The sequence below is a fragment of the Pseudophryne corroboree genome, chromosome 6 (genome assembly GCF_028390025.1).
Source record: "Pseudophryne corroboree isolate aPseCor3 chromosome 6, aPseCor3.hap2, whole genome shotgun sequence".
Taxonomy (NCBI): domain Eukaryota; kingdom Metazoa; phylum Chordata; class Amphibia; order Anura; family Myobatrachidae; genus Pseudophryne; species Pseudophryne corroboree.
Window position 1 is genome coordinate 60,899,496 of NC_086449.1, and position 23,517 is coordinate 60,923,012.

At 46.7% G+C, this 23,517-nt stretch overlaps 1 protein-coding gene across 1 annotated transcript in view; it reads left to right on the forward strand.

Moving 5' to 3' along the window:
* LOC134934246 (venom factor-like) overlaps positions 1-23,517 on the forward strand; it is a 144,081-nt gene that overhangs the window by 112,816 nt on the left and 7,748 nt on the right. The window contains exon 11 of the mRNA XM_063929725.1: positions 12,882-13,002. Within this exon, the coding sequence (XP_063785795.1) occupies positions 12,882-13,002 (121 nt within the window). The remainder of the gene's footprint in view (positions 1-12,881; positions 13,003-23,517) is intronic.

Below are 23,517 nucleotides of genomic sequence, written 5' to 3' on the forward strand. Positions count from 1 at the left end.
CTATTATGTGCCGTCACAGGTAGTGTGATCAGTGACGTAGAGAAGTTCTCCCAGGTGAGAAGATGGGGTGTGGTGACATCAGTGGTGCAAGTAGAAAATTTTTTATAATGGTACTCGCGCGGTATAGAAAAAATGGGTGTGGCCATAAGCCACCAGGGGTGTGACCAATGAAATGGGGCTTGTCAACATGACACGCCCCCATTTCTTGACACTCTGAGAACATTAATTTTCATTCCATATGCACCTTACCTAAATGGTGGTTTCTCTGAAGAATGGGGAACATCTGAAGAAATGTATCCTCCCTGGTCAGACAGTGTCTTCAGTCGGTATTCACTATTCATGTAGGAAATTAAATGGTCCGGAAGATGCCTGTTTGTGTAAGAATATAACTAAAGTCATCATCATACAACAGAAATTCAAACAGATTCATGCAAGATGTGTCACCTTCTATCCCCTGTGTCTCTCAGCTACACCATTATCTTCACCCCTGCGTATCTCAGCCACACCATCATCTCCCCTCTGCATCTCTCAGCCACGCCATCATCTTCCTCCTGCATCTCTCAGCCTATCCCCTTTAGATCTGTGCCTCTCAGCCTGCCCCCTTTCATTCTGTGTCTCTCAGCCTGCCCTCCATTCACTGTGTCTCTCAGCCTGTGTCCCATCCTCCTTCACTCTGTGTTTCCCAGCCTGTGCCCCCTCCTTCACTGTGTTTCCCAGCCTGTGCCCCCTCCTTCACTGTGTCTCCCAGGCTGTGCCCCCTCCTTCACTCTGTGTCTCCCAGCCTGTGCCACCTGCTTTACTCTGTGTCTCTCAGCCTGTATCCCCCCTCCTTCACTCTGTGTCTCCCAGCCTGTGCCCCCTCCTTCACTCTGTGTCTCTCAGCCTGTGCCTCCTCCTTCACTCTGTCTCCCAGCCTGTGCCCCCTCCTTCACTCTGTCTCCCAGCCTGTGCCCCCCTCCTTCACTCTGTGTCTCTCAGCCTGCATCCCCCCCTCCTTTATTGTGTTTCTCAACCTGCATCCCCCCTCCTTCACTCTGTGTCTCTCAGCCTGCGTCTCCCACCCACCTTCACCATGTATCTCTCAGCCTGTGTCCCCGCCCCCCTCCTTCACTCTGCATCTCTCACTTAGTCAGTCACATTGCACATTGTGGGGAGGGGACCTGACCATTCGAGGAATTACTCACCCCCCTCAGGCAACACTGATACTGTTTCTTTGCCTGCCTCTGCCTTCCAGCACAGCCGCATCCAGTACCGCCCAGCCCCCAGGGTCCTCTGCTGCATGCTAGCTGCAGGAGCATGATGATATTATGGTCATGTTACCAGCAGCACTAAAACAGGAGGAGGAGGTGCCGCTGCCGCCGAGCAAGCGTTGGGTGCTCAGCGGCGGTGAAGTATAACAATAGTAGCGCTAACCGCGCTACCTTCCCGCACCACATTACTGTACTACCTCCCCGCACCACATTACTGCGTTACCTTTCCGCACCACATTACTGCACTACCACCCTGCACCACATTACTGCGCTACCTCCCTGTATCACATTACTGCGCTACCTCCCCACACCACATTACTGCGCTACCTCCCCACAGCACAGTACTGCTCTAATTCCTGCACCACAGTACTGCGCTATCTACCTGCACTATATTACTGTGCTACGTTACCACTCCACATTACTGTGCTAGCTTCCTGCACCACAGTACTGCGCTACCTTCCCGCACCACAGTACTGCGCTAACTCTCCATATCACATTACTGCGCTACCTTCCCGCACCACAGTACTGCTCCACCTTCCCGCACCACAGTACTGCTCCACCTTCCCGCACCACAGTACTGGGCTACCTTCCCGCATTACAGTACTGGGCTACCTTCCTGCACCACAGCACAGCGCTGCCTTCCTGCACCACAGTACTGCGGTACCTTCCCGCACCACAGTACTGCGCTCCCTTCCTGCACCACAGTACTGCGGTACCTTCCCGCACCACAGTACTGCGCTCCCTTCCCGTACAAGCGCAAGCAGAAAGAAAATGGCGATCTGTTAGTGGTGCACTGGGTTTTAAAATGTAACTTTTATTTGCTGTCCTAAAATTGATCTATCATACTAGATCAAAAACACTATGCGAAATATTAGAAACATATATGTGAAAAGATTATGACACTGTGAGACGATACAAAGAAGAATAAATATAATAAAGAATTAAAACAGCCTGGATGTCTTTACTGTGTCAGTGTATTATATATTTATTGTATCCTTTTATTGGTAATTTGTTGAATAATAATACTGAATGTGTTACTAAGTATGTTCAAAGAGATTTTTGAAACTAATGTTTCTTATCTAGGCTCAGCTCTAGTTCTTGGCAATCAGCCAGATCACATTATGAAACAATGTTTGCTACAGCCGAATGATGCTTTTACTGATAGCATCTAAGTTAGAAAGGGAGCATGCATTGATTATGTTGCGCACTGTGTCTTTCAGTGTGCAACTTCTCTGATTTAATGTAAGTGCTATTAACATGCAGCAATCATAGAATGTAATTCAATAATGATAGCTTGCTTGTATCGGCCGTGGTGTCTGCGGTTAGACAGCCTTCATTTTCACTGATTCTCTCCAGTGGCCCGCAAGGTGTCAGTTTTTATAATTGCCTTATAGCAGACCTGGGGATATTAGCGCTTTTAATCCCTTGTCTGCTACTATAATGTGTGTGCACGTTATGTATATATGATCAGATGGACATTGAGGATCTTTCTATATGCCATTAATACAATAATATTAATCAGAGATACTTTATTGTAAGTCCGTGTTGAAATAAATCAATTTGTACGGCTACCAATGGTGTTTCAATACACTGTAATTCTAATGCATTAATTGCCCCCGTGTCGATCTAGCTTACTAATAATTCCGTCAGGAGTGCACAACTGGTTAATATATTCAAAAGTTTTTCACTTTATTATTACCCAGATCTTATAAATATATATTATCTGGTGATGTAATACTGTATGCAGCACCACTTTATGGGGTTCTATATAAACAGGTAGTGTCACTTCTTAATATGACTTCCACTAAGCAGTATTACACATTCTGGTTTGATTATACTGAATTGAACCATGTGATCTATTGTTCCAATACCGTGCTTTCTGCCTATAGTGTACACTATTTCTGGCTGAGCATTACTGGTACTATATTTAGAAGTAACACATTCAATTTAAATAAAGCACAGTAGGACACCAGGCTGGAGTCCTACGTACGTTTCGCATACAGGCTTTGACAAATAAAAGTTACATTTTAAAACCCAGTGCACCACTAACAGATCGCCTTTTTCTTTCTGCTTGCGCTTGTACCATATACGATCTGTGGTTGCACCCCCACTTGAGATTTAGAAAATTATATTTCCATTAAGAAAAAAAAAAAAAAAAGGGGCTTCCCGCATTACCTGTTTAGGTAAGGTATCACTTTTCCAGTGCAACAGAAAATTCCCTTCCCCTTTACCCCCTTTCTTGAATACAAGACTCCCTTCCCGTACCACAGTACTGCGGTACCTTCCCGCACAACAGTACTGTGCTACCTTCCCGCACCATAGTCCAGCGCTGCCTTCCTGCACCACAGTACTGAGGTACCTTCTCGCACCACAGTACTGCGCTACCTGATTGGTTGCCATGGGATAACTACTCCACTGGCTCACTTGTCCACTGTTTTCACTGCTTAGTACATGTCCCTCAATATCACTACAGCACCTACCGTACTACATCACTACTCTTCTCCCCCACACTACATCACTACCTACCTACCATGGTAGATGCTAGAACCAAGTTGGAGAAAGGACATCAGGGAAAGAGCTAGGCCGGTGGGATAGTTCTTTCACTATCCACGCCACCAACTACTCCCTTTAGTAACCTGGTGGCGAGAAGATGTCTCTGTCTCATTCCTCAGGTTCCTGACTGCATGCACATAAGTCTTTCCTGTGGAGAATCAGCATAGAGAGGACAGGCTCTGATAGGACAGGGGGCGAGGAGGGGTGGGCCTGAGGATTGGGCTGGGAGGACCAGAAGATAAGAGGGAGGCAGCAACGGGGATAAAGGAGCAGGAGGCGGGCCTGGTCCTGGAAGTGGGAGGGGCTGTCTGGACAGCACTGCCTATTCACTCATAATGCAGCAGGCTGGGGGAGGAGCCAGCCACAGCATCCCAGCATGTCAAACTCGGTACACCAGCAGAGGCGGGCTGTACTCAGCGCGGGGGTAGAGGAGGGGTGTGTTGATGCTGGAGGGGGCAGGGCCTAGGACGCTGCAGGCTGTAGAATGAAACATTTGTTTCTTATCTACAGCAGCTAAGAGATCTACAGACACTGAGGGCCTATTCTGGAGATTGAGCCTGGAGCTGCAGCTCCATCAGCCACATTGCTAATCCGGCCCTGTATTTCACCGTACATCGCCACGGCATTGCAGTGGTAGTAATTTCATATGCACTAACATATAAAATTAATACTTCCGATAAGAACTGTGCTTTGCGATGAGCGCCAGTCACTCTACTTCCAGGTATTGTCCCTGGGAGCCCTCCTGTGCATGCGCTGAGTGACGTGGCATCCGTGGGGGATGCTGGAAGAGATCCAATCAGATCCCCCTCACATCACAGTGATGTGCCGTCATGCTACGCCCGGCTGGAGCATGCAGCTTTGGACGATGAGTCCAAATTGAGCTGCATGCACGGCCGAGACCGAGTGTCATTAACGACCAGTGGGGCTGTGCATCGCTCGTCATCAGCTGTATACACACTGGGCGATATATAGTAACCTGTATCGATCTGGAGGGGGTAAATGAGCAATATAGTTTACTATATCGCTAAGTGTGTAGGCACCTAAAGTGCTTGTTTTCTCGTTTTGCTCATTTGTTTATGTACAGTGCTTAGGGCGTAATTTAGACCTGGTTGCAGCAGCAAAATTGTTCTCTAATGGGCAAAACCATGTTACACTGCAGGGGGGGGGGGCAGATATAACATGTGCAGAGAGTTAGATTTGGGTAAGATTCCAGTAAGAGGTTTTTTTATAATAAGTAGTAGAAGTATTTGCCTGATTCAGATATATACACAAATGCTAATGCAGCTGCCAATTTCTACGCAGCGCTATGAGAAATGGCACAAATGTTGCAGCCACCTGGAATTGTGTTGTGAGGGCGTGTTTGATCCCCCACTTGTATACAAAGATGCAACCATCAGACACACATCAGGCAAACATTGACTACCAGAGTAACCTTATGTTTGTGCAACATGGCCGCTGGGAGCAAGATGCCAGACTTATTGTAACTGCATACAGGATTATTTATTAATTATTTATTTAGTTATTTATTAACCGTTTCTTATATAGTGCAGCAAATTCCATTGCGCTTTACAATTGGAAATAACAATGATATAACAAACTGGGTAATAACAAAGAATCATAGAGGTAGGAAGGCCCTGCTCACAAGCTTACAATCTATAGGGAAATAGGCATGTGTACACAAGGAAAGGGGCTATCTATTGCATAGTTGTCAGCCAGATTGCAAAGGTTCTTGGTGGGCTGTATGATATGGTCGCACAGCAATGATGAACTGGGTTTGAGAGTAAGGGAGAGTGAAGAATGAGATGACATGTGAGGATATGTGTGGACTGTACAGAGTGGATGCAATTTGATAGGAAAATTTAGGAAAGTTCTGTGGACGGTTCTGGTATTTGATATGCTTGCCTAAAGAGGTGAGTTTTCAGGGAACGCTTAAAGGTTTGGAGACTAGAGGAGAGCCTTATTGTGTGTGGTAGGGCATTCCACAGAGTAGGTGTAGCCCGGAAAAAGTCCTGTAATTTTGAGTGGGAGCGAGTAATGAGTGTGGATGAGAGACGCAGGTCTTGTGATGAGCGAGGAGGTCGAGTTGGGAGATATTTTGAGATAAGCGAAGTGATGTACCTTGGTGTAGTTTGGTTAATGGCCTTGTGTGTGAGTAAAAGTATTTTATATTGAATACGCTACAATACAGGTAACCAATGGAGGGACTGACAGAGTGGATCTGCAGACGATGAACGAGGAAGATTAGCTGCATTCAGAATGGATTGTAATGGTGAGAGTCTCGTTTTGGGAAGACCAGTTAGGAGACTATTGCAATAATCAATGCAGGAGATAATGAGAGCATGGATTAGAGTTTTAGCAGTGTTTGTGTAAGATATGGTCGTATTTTGGATATGTTTTTTAGATGCATGTAACATGATCTTGAGACAGATTGAATGTGGGGAACAAAGGACAGATCAGAGTCAAGGATGACACCTAGGCGGCGATCTTGTGGGGTAGGGTAGATAGTCGAGTTTTCAACAGTGATAGAGATATCAGGTTGGTACCTACTATTGGCTGGTGGAAATATTATTAACTGTCTTTGAAACATTAAGTTTGAGGTGGCGAGATGTCATCCAGGATGAAGGGGGTCATTCCGAGTTGATCGCTAGCTGCATTTGTTTGCTGTGCAGCGATCATGCAAAATTAAATGGCAGTTCTGCACATGCGTATGTGGCGCAATGCACACGCGTGACGTACGAGTACAATGACCGATGTAGTTTTACACACGGTCTAGCGATGCATTTCAGTCGCACTGGCTGCCGCAGAGTGATTGACATGAAGTGGGTGTTTCTGGGTGGCAACTGACCGTTTTCAGGAAGTGCTCGGAAAAACGCAGGCGTGGCTGGAAAAACGCAGGCGTGGCTGGGCGAACGCAGGTTGTGTTTGTGACATCAAATCCGGAACAGAATGGTCTGAAGTGATCTCAAGCACTGAGTAGGTTTTGAGCTACTCTGAAACTGCACAAACTAAATTTGTAGCCGCTCTGCGATAGAACCGTTCGCACTTCTGCTAAGCTAAAATACACTCCCATTGCATTTGCACGGCTGCTAAAAAATTGCTAGCGACTGATCAACTCGGAATGAACCCCGAAATGGCAGAAAAGGCAGTCAGTGACACGGTCCAGTACAGATAGTGACAAGTCAGGGGAGGATAGGTAGATTTGAGTATAATCTGCGTACAGATGATACTGAAATCCAAAAGAGCTGATTAGTTTAACAAGAGAGGATGTATAGATAGAGAAAAGCAGAGGACCCAAGACTGAGCCTTGCGGTACTCCAACTGAAAGAGGTAGCGAAGAGGAGGTAGATTCAGAGAAGCGAACACTGAAGGAGCGATTAGATAGGTAGGATAGGAACCAAGAAAGGGCTGTGTCTTGAAGACCTAGGGATTGTAGTGTTTGTATGACCAAATCATTAATCACTTTAGTCAGTGCTGTCTCTGTGGAGTGTTGGGAACGGTAGCCTGACTGAAGTGGGTCCAATAAAGTGTGTGAGTTAAGAAAGTGTGTGAGTCGAGTGTAGGCAAGTCTCTCAAGTAGCTTAGAGAGACAAGGGAGCTGAGAGATAGGGTGGCAGTTTGAGAGAGCGTTAGGGTCGGAATTTCGTTTTTTTTAAATGGGAGTAATCACTGCATGCTTGAAGAGTGAAGGAAAAATACCAGTAGAGAGAGAGAGATTACAGATGTTAGTTAAGGTAGGGATGAGCACCAGAGACAGAGCTTTACTTATTTGTGAGGGTAAAGGATCAAGAGGAGAGCTAGTAGAGAAGCAGGATGAGAAGAGTGATGATACTTCATCTTCATTTTTTTGGGTCAAATGAAGAGAGAGTGCCAGAGGGTTCAGGTAAAGAACGGAGCAGGTCACTGGCTGCCGAAGAGCATACCATTTCATCTCGGCTCTTATCAATCTTCTCCTTGAAGTAGGAAGCAAGATCCTGTTCCTTGATAGTGGCTGGTGGGGTAGGTAAGGGAGGATTCAGAAGTAATTTCAATGTATTAAAAAGTCATTTGGGGTTAGAGGCTTGAGCAGAGATAAGAGTTTGGAAATATGTTTGTTTGGCAGTGTCCAGGGCATTTCTATAAGGGTGGTAGACAGTCTTATATGTGAGGAAGTCACTTGAAATACGAGATTTACGCCACTGACGTTCAAGTTTTCGAGTGAGTTTTTGTAGTTGTCTTGTTAATTTGGAGTGCCATGGTTGACATCTAGGCCTACGTGGAGTGTGATGGGTAGCTGGAGCCACTTCATCAAGGACTAGTTCTAGAGTCTCGTTCAGGTGTGATACAGCCATCTCAGGAGAGGTGAATGCAGAAATAGCAGTTGTTGGAGTGAAGTGGAAAGTTTTTGAAGATGAATTGTGTTTAATATTTCTGCGGGTTTGAGGAGGATTGGAGGACTTCAGCAACACTGAGTTTGAATTAACGGAGGAGAGCATGCAGTTGATAAGGTTGTGATCTGAGAGGGGGAAAGGAGTGTTAGTGAGTTCAAAGACGGAGCATAGTCTGGTGAAAACTAGATCAAGGCAGTGTCCCTCCTGATGAGTAGAGGAGTCAGTCCATTGGGAGAGGCCAAGAGATGAGGGTAGAGAGAGCAGTTTGGAGGCGTGAGCAGCAGATGTTGGACAATCAATAGCAATACTGAAATCACCCATGATAATGGTGGAGATGTCAGAGGATAGGAAATGAGGGAGCCAGGCAGAAAAATCTTCCAGAAATTGTTTGGGATGCCCAGGTGGGCGGTAGACAGCTGCAACATGCAGAGCGAAAGGAGAGTAAACCCTAATGGAATGTATTTCAAATGATGTAAATGTGAGTGATGGAACCTGTGGTAGAACAGTGTATGCGAAAGATTGGGAAAGTAAAAGTCCAACTCCTCCTCCTTTATGGTTTCCAGGCCTGGAGGTGTGTGTAAAGTGGAGACCACCATGTGCCAGTGCTGCAGGGGAGGCTGTGTCTGATTGTGTGAGCCAGGTTTCTGTTATAGCCAGCAGATTGAAGTTGTTAGATATGAAGAGGTCATGGATGGATGTTAATTTGTTACAAACAGAGCATGCATTCCATAAGGCACATTTTAGTGATCTGGAGGGTGATGGAAGACATGTGATGTTTATGAGGTTAGCTAGATTTCTATGTTGCTGTGAATCAAGTGAATGTGAGCGATGCAAGTGGCTGGGTCCTGGATTAAGTGAAAGTCACCAGCTATCAGAAGCAGGAGAGAGAGAGATAAATGTGGGTGTCAGAGGTTTTTGGAAGTTTTTTATGGTGAGAGGTTGTAGATGTTATTGTCAATGAGTATAGGGAAGTAAAAAGCTCATGAGTGCTAATAAGAGGGGAGTGTATAATTGATGGGGCAACATGTTAGAGGGCTGAGTTGCTGGGAGACTGAATGATGCAATGATCTTTATGAATACTCCATGAAGAGCAATGCAGAAAATCAATTTGTGGTACATAGTTTGTTTGAGATTAAACCAGAATTATCTAGGCTGAGAGTGTAAGGTTTCACTTGTTTGAGTTAAAAGTTCAGGTGCCTATTAGTATTTACTGGTGTTGTTCCGCTGTATGTTAACTGAGCATGGCAGAGCAAAATGACAAACAGGTATGTACAGTAACATGTAAATCACAATGTAATGAGTTTTATACAAAATTGGTTGCATTCTGTCCCTAGAGGTCATGAGGATTATAGTTGGAAAGATATATACATACGCTAAAATGCACAGTTGATTTTGATTGGGAATGAAAGGAAGGGTGGTTGTTTTTTTCTACAATGTTGGTGGGATGTTTCCGTCTGTTTTCGTCCTGGGTAAGTCTATATTGTAATATTTTCTTAACCCAGTTAAAACAACCCTTCTGAGACAACACAGTTGTTCAGCATCAGTGGCGCACCCAGGGGGGGTTTCCGAGCACCCAGAAACCCCCCTCCACTAAAAAAAAGAAAGACATTTTTATTTTTTTTTAGCTGCAAGAGTATTATTAATGGCTGTCTGGCGTCCTCTGGAGCCTGCTGTCTTCCTGGTGGCACTTGTAAGTGCAGTAAAAGTTTACTTTATTTTAATTATAGTACATATATATCCATGTGCATACATATATAAACATGTATATACATACATACATATAAACACACACACACATATGATATATACATGTGTATATATACGTGTACTGTATGTGTATGTATATATATATATATATATACATGTTTAATATGCTATGTATATGTGTTTATGTATGTGTGTGTGTGTGTATATATTTATATATATATATATATATATATATAGATAGATACCCTTGTAGTAGCCGGCACTCGGAAGGCCTCCGTGGGCTTTCTGGCTCAGGTGCCATCGTATGAGGTTTCCACCTCCATCACTATCCCATGTAAAGAAGGCGGCACTCATAGACTTGAAGGTGCAAAAGAATATTTAGTAAACAAGCTGCAGAGTTACATCAACGTTTCGGGGTGCGCAGCCCCTTCATTATCCTGATGAAGGGGCTGCGCACCCCGAAACATTTATGTAACTCTGCAGCTTGTTTACTAAATATTCTTTTGCACCTTCAAGTCTCTGAGTGCCGCCTTCTTTACATGGGATATATATATATATATATATATATATATATATATACACACACACAGACACACTAGTTTTACAGACCCAGCATATACTGGGTCACCCCAGTCCCCACCCCCGTGATTGGCTCCACCCAGTTCTGGAAACCCCCTCATGTAAATCCTGCGTTTGCCACTGAGCCTGGCAACTTTCCTTATGAATGGTAAGTATCCATGTGTGTCTGGTAATTGCAATCAAGGCCTAACAATAACAACCCCACCCCCAGTTACAGAGCATGCCCTAAAACTCAATGAAAACAAACATTGAGATAGCAGTTTCCAACTATTTCAAAGTTACAATAAAGTATCATCCTAGAATACAATATAGCTTAAAATATACAAATTGACAGTGTAGGTTACTTATTACAATAACAATATCACTGCAGCATGTATATTCTGAGCAGATCACAGGGGATAGCTGTGGCACCTCCCTGTTCGGTCACGGCATCAATGCATTTGAGTCCCCGCCAGTGGAGGCTCTGGAGGTGGTGCTGCAGCTCAATCCAAAATTCAGATAGGGAAGACACACCAACTGCCATTTCAAACTGTCTCACTGGCAGTTGGTGTGGCTCCCCTATTTCAAATTTGGACTGAGCTGCAGCCCCATCTCTGGAGCCGCCACTGGTACCCACTCTCACAATGTCAATAGCTTTGTAAATAACTTTTCTCTGTGACCAGCATTGCACGACCATTGCAGCATATGCGTTGCTTAACTTGTGCCATAGCAAAAATATTGCTACATTGAGTACAACATCATCATTGTGTACATCTCTGAATCAAACCTTTAATTCCAGATGCTGCATGCGTTCCGGGAGAGGTAGTTTTTAATCTGACATTTATGTGTCTATTTACTAATTCTCTTGTCGAGATAAAGTGGACGTAGATAAAGTACCTGCCTACCAGCTCCTAATTGTCATTTTTCAAAAACAGCCTGTAATGTGGCAGTTAGGAGCTGACTGGCTGGTACTTCATCTCTGTCCAAGGCTTAGTAAATATACCCCTTAGAATATTAATGTCTAATGTTGATCGGAATATGCTGACACCATGGTAACTTTAGCTACAGCATTGTAACTGGGTTCATGGTGTAACTTGTCACAATGCTTTACAGTAACCAACATTAGTATACTATTGATGAAAGCAAAATCCTCTCTAACACAAGTTCCACCCAATGAAGAATAATTAGCAGGTCTTTAAAAACAATTACTTACTTAATAGCCGTCACAGGATAATGATTCAGTTTCATCTGTAAAAAGCAGCTGAAGACTATCAGACACATTGTACAGTGAACCTTCATAATCTTCTTATGCGTTTCACAGGAGCAGTGGCCACTTCTTCAGATGGATTATTCCAGTGTCTAGATAACAGTCATACTGTATGTACATTGTATAAGTACGGATGGTGTAGTGGTTAGCGTTACTGCCTCACAGCACTGAGGTCATGGGTTCGATTCTCACCATGGCCCTACCTGTGTGCAGTTTGTATATTCTCCCCATTCTTGCGTGAGTTTCCTCCGGGTACTAAAAAAAATAAAGTTGGCTATTTATAACCTTAGCCATAGAAACATATAGAGCCATAAGTCCTAATGCAGAGACAGTGGCTCATTTATTATGGGTGCAAGGTGTGCAGTGCACATGGGCCCAGTGTATATACTTCCATTGTATTGGATCTAAAAACCCCTTGCATTTGATATATTATGCGTCCTCTTAGCCCATGTCCCTTCATTGTGATCCTATACCATAAGAAAACAACAATTTGCATGGTCTCCACCTACAGTAAATGGATAGATTTGTCAGATCTGATTGCACAGTAGTCAGCCTGAGAAACCATATCACACAACACCATAGTTGCCTACCATGCTGCACCATCCTCCGGGAGCAATGTGGGTGGTCCGGGGGCGTGGCTGACGGGAGGAAGTGAGCGGCCCAGAGGCGTGGCACCATAGCTGCGTCATCATAGCCCCGCCCCCACTAGACAGTGCCGAGAAAACAGGCACTGTACAGCAGGGGGCGGAGCTATGATGCCGCAAATCGCCTCATCGTATCCCCCTCGGACCGCCCACTTGTTCTCTGCTGTGGGCGTCCGAGGGAGAGTGCGGGGGCTGCCACTAAAAGCGGGACACTTGCCCACCTTTCTGGGGGGCCACCCGATTTTCGGGAGCCTCCCCGCCTTTCCGGGAGGGTAGGCAAGTTTGCAAAACACCAGCTAGTACTGTTTGCTATCACCAATACCTTGACATAGTGAATCTGTGTTCTTGGCTAACTAGATATTCCTCCAGTCGTACTCTGATTGTTCATGATACAGTTATATCCTCATATTAGGCACATGCTTAGAAATATGTGTTAAATTGAAACTAAAGGGTTTAACTGACCATCTAACTATCTGCGTCTTTGGGTATCTTCACCGTTTTGGTTTTCTCTCTAACTGGAATTTGTATGTACCAGATATCACAAGGTGAAGGTACTGCCACTTTGGAAAGGAAAGACCTAGTGAAGTACTTCCCCAAGGCAGAAGACATGCTGCAATGGAGGCTGTATCTGACTGTCACTGTCATCACTGACGCAGGTAAGATTGGGAAATACTCTTTATAGTTAATATAGAAAATATGAGTTACAAGAGCACACACAGTGGCTATAAGCCGTCATTCAGCTTCAGTTGCAGTTTTGCGTTCTTAGCAAAACTGATTTGTGAAACCCCCCTGCCTCCACAGCCAGGCTGTGAAGGTGGGCACAGAGCCGTCATTACTGGTCACAGTGGCCGCGTGTGTCATCACTTGGCCACCCCGAACCTGCCTCCATTTTCCATGCCACGACCACCCAATTCCGCTTAACTGCCCCCGCAACTTTGCGTCGCCGCCCTGCAAACGCCTCTGCCTGTCAATAAGGCAGAGCCGGCATTCACATAAGTGAGATGCAATTGGTGGGCCTGTATATACAGCCATGCTGGGTATGCAGGGTGGTCTACCTCAATCTCCTGTTCTGCGATGGAATTGGTTTGCGATCGCATTACTGAGCGGCGCTTTGCATGCTGGGTGTTCTTTCCCTGTGCTGAGCGGCCCCCAGCATGCAATATATACCTCCCAACATTTCATTCAATGACAACGGGACACTTTAGTCCTGCGCGCGCCCTCGCCGAAAAGGGTGTGTAGCCTGTGAAAAAGGGGCGTGGCTCTGCGGCAGTGCCGCAATTGCTGGTCACGTCCTCCATTTTTCATCACTAAGGGGGCATGTCCAGGGCTCTGTGAGCTGGTGGCATTCCCCCTCTCCTTCTGTCTCCATTGAATGCACATAGCGTCTATTCAGCACTGCTCTGCTAGACAGAGCAGTGATTGACAGGAGCCTCCCAACTGCCCCCCCCCCCCCCTCCACTGGGGGACACTGTGGCCCTCTGGTGGGACAGCGGGGCAGTCCCACAAAAATGGGACTGTCCTGCAAAAATCGGGACAGTTGGGAGGTATGTTCAATAGGAAGCAGTGGAAGAGTCTGATACTGAGCCTGAATGAGGTCCTTAGTACTCTATTACCGACATGGAGCCTGATTCAGGTTAATATGTAAACCTGACAGCTCGCGAGGCCAAGTAAACTGCATCTTGCGATGCAGTTCTTGGCCTCACCACTCCCAGAAACTGGGAGCATCAACCCCCCGTTTCCGGCAATGCTGCCCCCCCTCCACTCCCGTCCCTGAATGCATCTCAGGAGCGATCCTTACTGAATAACCACCCGTGTCTTCAGAATTTAAAGACGTATACCATAAACTCTCATTTATATTACACAAGGAGAATGGACATTACTCTTCCTATTCCCTATTTAACAGACCTGGTCTATGAACTATACATAGATCTGACCCCTAGATAGTGTTTTTCATTGTATTTGCAATTGTCTTTATTTTTAATATTGAGTTAGTTTGAGTTTTAATAAATGTTTTATTATCTTTATTGACATAACCACATTGTACACATTTTTATCTGACCAAGGGGCCTATTTATCACCAAATAGGCCCCCCGGTGTGGTATATAAACCCACAGCGGTTGTTTATGCTTTTTTTCCAATTTTATAATTAGTATATTAGTAGCACGGTATTTGACATCCACTTCCCTGCAGCTGTGCAATGCTGTACATATCATTATCAGGCCATACTACACTATTAGCAAATTGAGACACAAATGCAGCAATTAGCCGAAATACAGATTATTAGTTACTGCTACAGATATTTGCTGCATCTTCAAATCTCATGTAAAACATACTGTAGATGCTTTCCATGGGTTTTCTACTCCTTACCAGCAGATTAACGCAGACATTATGTCCCAAATTTATCAAGCCTTGGAGAGTGATAAATAGCACGGTAATAACGTGTCCACCAATCAGCTCCTAACCGTCATTTTTTAAACACAGCCTGTAACATGACAGTTAGGGGCTGATTGATTGGTACTTTATCACCGTGCTATTTATCACACTCCAAGGCTTGGGGGTCTGCTATGGTATGCCGGCGGTCGGGATCCAGGTGCCCAGCATACTGGCGCCGGGATCCCGACCGCTGGCATACCATCAGTGGGGCGAGCACAATAGAGCCCTTTGCGGTTTTGCTGCACTCACGCTGACGCGCTACCCGCGCCACGCTATTTTCCCTCCATGGGTGTTGTGGACACCCCAAGAGGGAAAATAGTTGTCGGTATGCCGGCTGTCAGGATTCCAGTACTGGTCTGATCAGTGCCAGGATCCTGACAGCTGGCATATCTAGTGCCACCCAGGCTTGGTAAATGGGGGCCTACATGTTTTAACAGTTGAGAAAAGGGGATCAGTACTAAATGCCACCGGCCGGAATCCCGGCGGTCGAAATACCGACGCCGGAATCCCAACTACACAATCCCGACAGGGGTGGCGAGCGGAACGCAGCCCGTTGCGGGCTCGCTTCGCTCGGCACACTATTATATTCTCCCTCTATGGGTGTCGTGGACACCCACGGAGGGAGAATATTTCGGGATTGTGGAGGTCGGGATTCCGGCATCGGTATTTCGACTGCCGGAATTCCGGCTGGCAGCATCTTGACCGCATCCCGAGAAAAGCCTTTCTTCTGGTAAAAACAACAGAGAGAGTTTTTCTCAGATTAAAACATTAGTGGACCATTTATGGAAATTCCATAGTTGACAAAAAAAGGGGTCCTTTCGGGTTCTTTAAAGGGATAAAAGCTAACTGCAATATACTTTCTCATATGTCCTAGAGGATGCTGAGGTCCATTTCATGACCATGGGGTATAGACGGTTCCGCAGAAGCCATGGTCACTTTATGACTTTTCAAGGGTGTGAACTGGCTCCTCCCTCCTCCAGACCTCAGTTTTAGAAATGTGCCCAGGCAGACTGGATGCACTCCAGAGGAGCTCTACTGAGTTTCTCTGAAAAGACTTATGTTAGGTTTTTTATTTTCAGGGAGAACTGCTGGCAACAGTCTCCCTGCTTCGTGGGACTGAGGGGGCAGAAGTAGAACCAACTTTCTAAAGAGTTTCATGGCTCTGCTTCTGGCTGACAGGACACCATTAGCTCCTGAAGGGAACTGAACGCTAGCCGTGCCTAGATGCTCACTCCCACAGCACACCGTCACCCCCCTCACAGAGCCAGAAGTCAGAAGACAGGTGAGTGTTAAAAGACAGATTCTCAATCAAGAAGATAGGTAAAGGTACCGCGCGGTTGGCAGAAGCGCAGCGCGCCAGGATGCCCACGCATACACAGGCACTGCAGGGTGCAGGGCGCGTGGGGGGGTTGGGCACCCTGGGCAGCATGAAACCTATGGAAACTGGCATAAATAAGGGGCATAAGTTGCTGAGGCACAGTCTTACCTCCGCCAGTATAAAAAATTACCTCATAAAAGCTGAGGAGAAACACACCGTTGAAGAGTTCAGGTTCCCAAAAGGAATTCAGGCAGCTTACCTTTTTCCAAAAGGTGGGAGTCACCCCGCATTTTAGACAGGGCCCTGTCATAAAAGAGAAAAGGTGTTTCTCCCTGCGCCTGGAATGGCTTCACTTGATGTGGCCAATGGGACACTACTCAGGCCTACCATTGTCTGTGCGTGGTTGAGTAGTGCTATTGAGAAGTGGTCAGAAAACTTGTCATTAGACATTGACACAATAGATGGAGACGAGATACTCCTAATGTTAGGTCATATCAAAGACGCTGCTGCGTACGTACTAGAAACCATGAAATATATTGGTCTCTTGGGATCAAGAACTGTTACCATGGCAGTATCAGCTCGGAGGGCGTTGTGGATTCGCCAGTGGAATGCTGATGCAGATTCCAAAAGAAATATGGAGGCTCTCCCGTATAAAGGTGAGGCCTTGTTTGGTGATGGGCTGGATGCATTAGTCTCGGTGGCTACCGCAGGTAAGTCGTCATTCTTGCCTTATGCTCCTACACCGGCTAAAAAGACACATCACTCTCACATGCAGTCCTTTCGGCCAACAAATACAAAAAGGCCAAAAGTTCCCCTTTTTTGTCGGTAGGGGAATGGGAAAAGGAAAGAAATCTGCAGCGTCTTCCGGATTGCAGGAGCAAAAGTCCACCCCTGCTTCTGCGAAATCTGCAGCATGACGCTGGGGCTCACTTGCAGGAGTCCGCTCGGGTGGGAGTACGTCTGAAACTTTTCAGTCAAATCGTGATTCAATCTGGCCTGGACCCATGGGTCTTACAAATAGTGTCCTATGGGTACAAACTAGAGTTTCAAGACGTCCCCCCATGCTGATTTTTCAAATCGACCTTGCCAGCTTCTCTTACAGAAAGAGAGGCAGTAAAAACGGCAATTCAAAAATGATGTCAGTGTCACGATCCGGGTATCTGGACGCCATTACTTACCCTTCAGATGTCTCCTAAGACTGGCTCAGCGTTCCAGGACCGGATCCCATCTGTTATACTGATGTCCACATTCCTGCCTCCTCTCCTGTCATTCTGAGACACTGTCACCGCGGCGCCATGTACATCCGGAATGGCGTCTCCCCCGGCCTCCGCCGCCGTCCCTGAGTTTCTGCATGCAGAATGTCAGAGTGGTGATTACGTCAGCCGCGGCCTCCGCTGTGCCCGTGTGGTTAAATGGGTGCTTGTCAGTCTGGCGTCTCCTGTCTCCTGTGGCAGGCGCCGCCATTACTGTTTTGATTCTCACATGGATTACAAACCAGACTTCCCTCCAAGTGTCTGCATGGGCGCAGCCATCTTGGATTCTGTCATCTGTTCATTTCCACCAATCTGCTGTCTGCATTGTTAATCTGCATAATTGCCTAGCCAATGCCTTCCTTGCTGCAGGTATAAGTATGTTGTGCCTGAGCAGGGAAGGCGTCAGTGCTTTGGTTGTCAAACCTAGTTCCAGTTTGTCTCTCTCCTGTGGTTGTTTTCCAGGTTCCAGCTCCTGTCTCCACACTTCCACTAAAGAGACCCGCACCAGCATTCCACCTGCGGTGTAGCCTGACTCTCTTATCCATTTGGACTCATCTGCTTCCAGCCACAGATCCACCTGCTTTCAGCATCCAGCTTCCAGCAGAGGTCAGCTCTTCTTAAAGTGCCGGTACCCTTTTCTGCAGATTACCATTCACCATTGATATTATTATTTCACCGCTCTCAAGATCTACACATCATTCCATATTTCATCGCTCTCAAGTTACGTTTTATTATTTAACTGGTTCCAGCCAGTATTCACTCCGTGTCAACATCAGTCTGGTTTCAGCCAGTATCCACAGCAGCCGTTTTATCCACAGCAGCCCAGCTTTTCCTGGAACACCAGCTGGTACGATCCTGGGCTATTTCCATTGCTACAGTCGGGCCTGGTAAGGACTTTCCACCTAGAAGATTATTTAGAACTATCTCATACTACCAGAGCCCTGTGGTCCTTGCCACCCTGTGGTACCCAGGAACTGTATTATTTCACTGCTGAGTTTTATGTTTTCTTATTTGCTGCTGTGTTACGGAGTATGTCATAATAAACATCATTGACTTTTATCCTGGTTGTCGTGGTCACGCCTTCGGGCAGTTATTCTACATGTTACTTACATGTCTAGGGGTCTGATACAACCTCCCAGGTTCCGTTACATCTCAGCCCCTACAACTGAGGCTGCCTCCCGTCAGCTCAGGCCCTCAGTTGTGACAGTAAGCACTGACCATATGAATCCAGCCGGAGACCAGGATCAAGCGGCCAGGCCGATGCAAGAACTGGCAGCCCGACTCGAACATCAGGAGGCTGCACAGGGCCACATCATCCGCTGTCTCCAGGATCTCTCTACTCGGCTGGATGGGATTCAGACAACCCTCCGTGGATCAGACGCGTCCGGTGCGTCAACCACGGTGACTCCAGCTATAACCCCACCCACCTTACCCATTTCTGCTCCACGTCTTCATCTTCCAACGCCAGCAAAATTTGACGGATCTCCAAGATTCTGCAGGGGATTTCTCAACCAGTGTGAGATTCAGTTTGAGCTACAACCTGGCAATTTTCCCAGTGACCGTACAAAAATTGGCTACATTATCTCTCTTCTCAGTGGCTCAGCCCTTGATTGGGCATCACCGTTATGGGAGAGGTCCGACACCCTGCTATCCTCCTACACTGCATTCGTGTCAACATTCAGGCGTATCTTCGACGAGCCAGGCCGGGTAACTTCAGCTTCATCTGAGATTCTCCGTTTACGCCAGGGATCACGTACTGTAGGACAATATCTTATACAGTTCCAGATCCTGGCATCCGAACTGGCATGGAACGACGAGGCCCTGTATGCTGCATTCTGGCATGGCTTATCTGAGCGTATTAAAGATGAGTTAGCTACCAGAGACTTACCTTCCAAGTTAGATGAGCTAATCTCACTCTGCACGAAAGTTGATTTACGTTTCAGAGAGAGAGCAACTGAGCGTGGAAGATCATCTGCTCCAAAATCTTCTGCTCCTCCTCCTCGCCAACTGTCACCATCTAAAGACGAGCCCATGCAAATTGGCCGTTCCCGTTTAACTCCTGCTGAGCGCCGAAGACGTCTCTCTGAGTCTCTTTGTCTTTATTGTGCAGCTCCGTCTCACACCATTAATGCCTGTCCCAAACGGCAGCTCCGTCTCACACCATTAATGCCTGTCCCAAACGTCCAGGACTCCAGACCCTAGCTCGCCAAGGAGAGGGCCGGCTAGGAGTAATGATCTCCTCTCCATCTCCTCATGATTGTAATCTCCCAGTCTCGCTCCAAATTGCTCAACGTTACCGGAACGTCATTGCCCTCCTTGATTCCGGAGCAGCTGGGAACTTTATTACCGAAGCCTATGTTAAACGGTGGTCCCTACCCACCGAGAGACTTCCTTCGTCCATCTCCTTAACTGCCGTGGATGGCAGCAAGATTTTTGATGCAGTTATTTCTCTAAGGACTCTACCAGTTCATCTGAGAGTGGGAGTTCTTCATTCCGAATTTATTTCTTTTTTAGTGATTCCAAGAGCCACACATCCTGTGGTCCTGGGCCTTCCATGGCTCCGTCTTCACAATCCTACAATTGATTGGACGACTACGCAAATTCTGGCATGGGGTTCTTCCTTTGCTGAGACATGTTTGTTTAAAGTATTGCCTGTCTGTTCTTCCTCCCCCAGGTCGTCTGATGTTCCACCTCCTCCATATCAAGATTTCACGGATGTGTTCAGTAAAGCTTCTGCTGATATCCTTCCTCCTCATAGAGAATGGGACTGTCCGATTGATCTCGTTCCAGGGAAGGTTCCACCTCGAGGCCGAACTTATCCGTTGTCTCTGCCTGAGACGCATTCTATGGAGGAATACATTAAAGAGAACCTAGCAAATGGGGTTCATTCGACCTTCCTCTTCTCCAGCCGGCGCAGGCTTCTTTTTCGTAAAGAAGAAAGATGGTGGTCTGCGGCCGTGCATCGACTACAGAGGTTTGAACGACATTACCATCAAGAACCGCTATCCTTTACCCCTGATTACTGAGCTCTTTGATAGAGTTAGCGGAGCTACCATCTTCACAAAGCTGGACTTGAGAGGTGCATACAATCTCATCCGGATCCGTGAGGGTGACGAGTGGAAGACCGCCTTTAACACCCGCGACGGACATTATGAGTACCTCGTCATGCCCTTCGGATTGAGCAATGCTCCAGCTGTCTTCCAGCATTTCGTCAATGAGATCTTCAGAGACATCTTATACCGCCATGTCGTGGTCTATTTAGATGATATCCTCATCTTTGCCAATAATTTAGAGGAACATCGTTTTTGGGTAAAAGAGGTTCTGTCCCGTCTCCGTGTCAATCATCTCTATTGCAAATTAGAGAAATGTGTCTTTGAAGTCAAATCCATTCCGTTTCTAGGTTACATTGTGTCCGGTTCCGGACTAGAGATGGATCCTGAGAAACTACAAGCAATCCAGAATTGGCCGATACCCTTAACCCTCAAAGGGGTCCAGAGGTTCTTAGGGTTCGCCAATTATTACAGAAAGTTTATACGAGACTTTTCCACCATTGTGGCGCATATTACTGCATTAACTAAGAAGGGTGCTAACCCGTCCAAGTGGTCTGAAGAAGCTACGCAAGCTTTTCATCTCTTAAAACAACGGTTCATCTCTGCACCAGTTCTGAAACAACCCGACATCGACTCTCCTTTCATCTTAGAGGTGGATGCCTCCTCCGTTGGAGTAGGAGCGGTGTTATCTCAGAGGGCTAAAGATGGCCATTTACATCCTTGCAGTTTCTTCTCCCGGAAGTTCTCCCCAGCTGAGCGCAACTATGCCATTGGCGACCAGGAGTTGCTAGCCATCAAGCTCGCTCTAGAGGAGTGGAGATATCTGTTGGAGGGAGCTTCTCATTCAATTACCATACTTACCGACCACAAGAATCTTTTATATCTGAAAGGCGCACAATGTCTCAACCCTCGTCAGGCCAGATGGGCACTTTTCTTTTCCAGGTTCGACTTTAAACTCCAGTTCTGTCCGGGTTCTCAGAATCGCAAGGCCGATGCCCTTTCCCGCTCATGGGAGCAAGAAAATGAGTCAGAGTCTTCAGACAAGCATCCTATTATAAATCCGTTGGCATTCTCCACGGTAGGGATGGACTCTACGCCCCCACCAGGGAAAAGTTTTGTGAAGCCGATGCTAAGGAAGAAGCTCATGCATTGGGCCCATGCTTCCCGTTTTGCCGGACATACAGGTATCCAAAAAACCCTGGAGTTTATCTCTAGGTCCTATTGGTGGCCAGCTCTGAAAAAGGACGTCATGGAGTTTATTGCATCTTGCCCAAAGTGTGCCCAACATAAGGTATCCCGCCAGTCGCCTGCGGGGCAACTGGTTCCACTATCCGTTCCCCGTCGACCATGGACCCATTTGTCGATAGATTTCATTACAGACTTACCCATGTGCAACAAGTTCAATACCATCTGGGTGGTAGTTGACCAGTTCACCAAGATGGCACACTTCATTCCTCTCACCGGTCTTCCGTCAGCTTCCAAGTTGGCTCAAGTGTTCATACAAGAGATCTTCCGACTCCACGGTCTTCCTGAAGAAATTATCTCAGATCGAGGAGTCCAATTCACAGCCAAATTCTGGCGAAGTTTATGTCAAGTCCTCCAAGTCAAGCTAAAGTTTTCCACGGCTTACCATCCTCAGACCAATGGTCAAACTGAGAGGGTGAATCAGGACTTGGAGGCCTTCCTCCGCATCTATGTGTCTTCCTCTCAAGATGACTGGGTTCAATTACTTCCCTGGGCCGAGTTCTGTCATAACAACCAGTATCATTCCTCATCTTCTTCAACACCATTCTTCACTAACTTTGGATTCCACCCTAAAGTCCCTGAATTCCAACCGCTTCTAGCAACTTCTGTTCCAGCAGTGGATATCACCTTGCATCAGTTTGCAAATAACTGGAAGAGTGTACGATCAGCTCTGCTCAAGGCATCGTTCAGGTACAAGAAGTTTGCGGATAAGAAGCGTAGAGCGGTTCCTGCTCTCAAGGTGGGTGATCGGGTATGGTTATCCACGAAGAATTTGAGGTTAAGAGTTCCCAGTATGAAGTTTGCACCTCGCTACATCGGTCCTTTTAAAATTGAACAAGTCATCAATCCTGTTGCTTACAGACTCCAGTTGCCTCCCTTCTTAAAAATACCCAGGACATTCCATGTTTCCCTGTTGAAACCGCTGATCCTGAATCGGTTTCATTCCTCACTTCCTCCAACTCGGAAAGTCCAAACTCAACGAGGCGTTGAGTATGAAGTGGCCAAGATCCTGGACTCACGTCACCGTTACGGTCAATTACAGTATCTTATTGACTGGAAGGGTTATGGCCCTGAGAAACGCTCATGGACCAATGCTTCTGATGTCCATGCTCCTGCCTTGGTCCGGAAATTCCATTCCAAGTTTCCTCAAAAGCCAAAGAAGTGTCCTGGGGCCACTCCTAAAGGGGGGGGTGCTGTCACGATCCGGGTATCTGGATGCCATTACTTACCCTTCAGATGTCTCCTAAGACTGGCTCAGCGTTCCAGGACCGGATCCCATCTGTTATACTAATGTCCACATTCCTGCCTCCTCTCCTGTCACTCTGAGACGCTGTCACCGCGGCGCCATGTACATCCGGAATGGCGTCTCCCGCGGCCTCCGCCGCCGTCCCTGAGTTTCTGCATGCAGAATGTCAGAGTGGTGATTACGTCAGCCGCGGCCTCTGCTGTGCCCGCGTGGTTAAATGGGCGCTTGTCAGTCTGGCGTCTCCTGTCTCCTGTGGCCGGCGCCGCCATTACTGTTTTGATTCTCACATGGATTACAAACCAGACTTCCCTCCAAGTGTCTGCATGGGCGCAGCCATCTTGGATTCTGTCATCTGTTCATTTCCACCAATCTGCTGTCTGCATTGTTAATCTGCATAATTGCCTAGCCAATGCCTTCCTTGCTGCAGGTATAAGTATGTTGTGCCTGAGCAGGGAAGGCGTCAGTGCTTTGGTTGTCAAACCTAGTTCCAGTTTGTCTCTCTCCTGTGGTTGTTTTCCAGGTTCCAGCTCCTGTCTCCACACTTCCACTAAAGAGACCCGCACCAGCATTCCACCTGCGGTGTAGCCTGACTCTCTTATCCATTTGGACTCATATGCTTCCAGCCA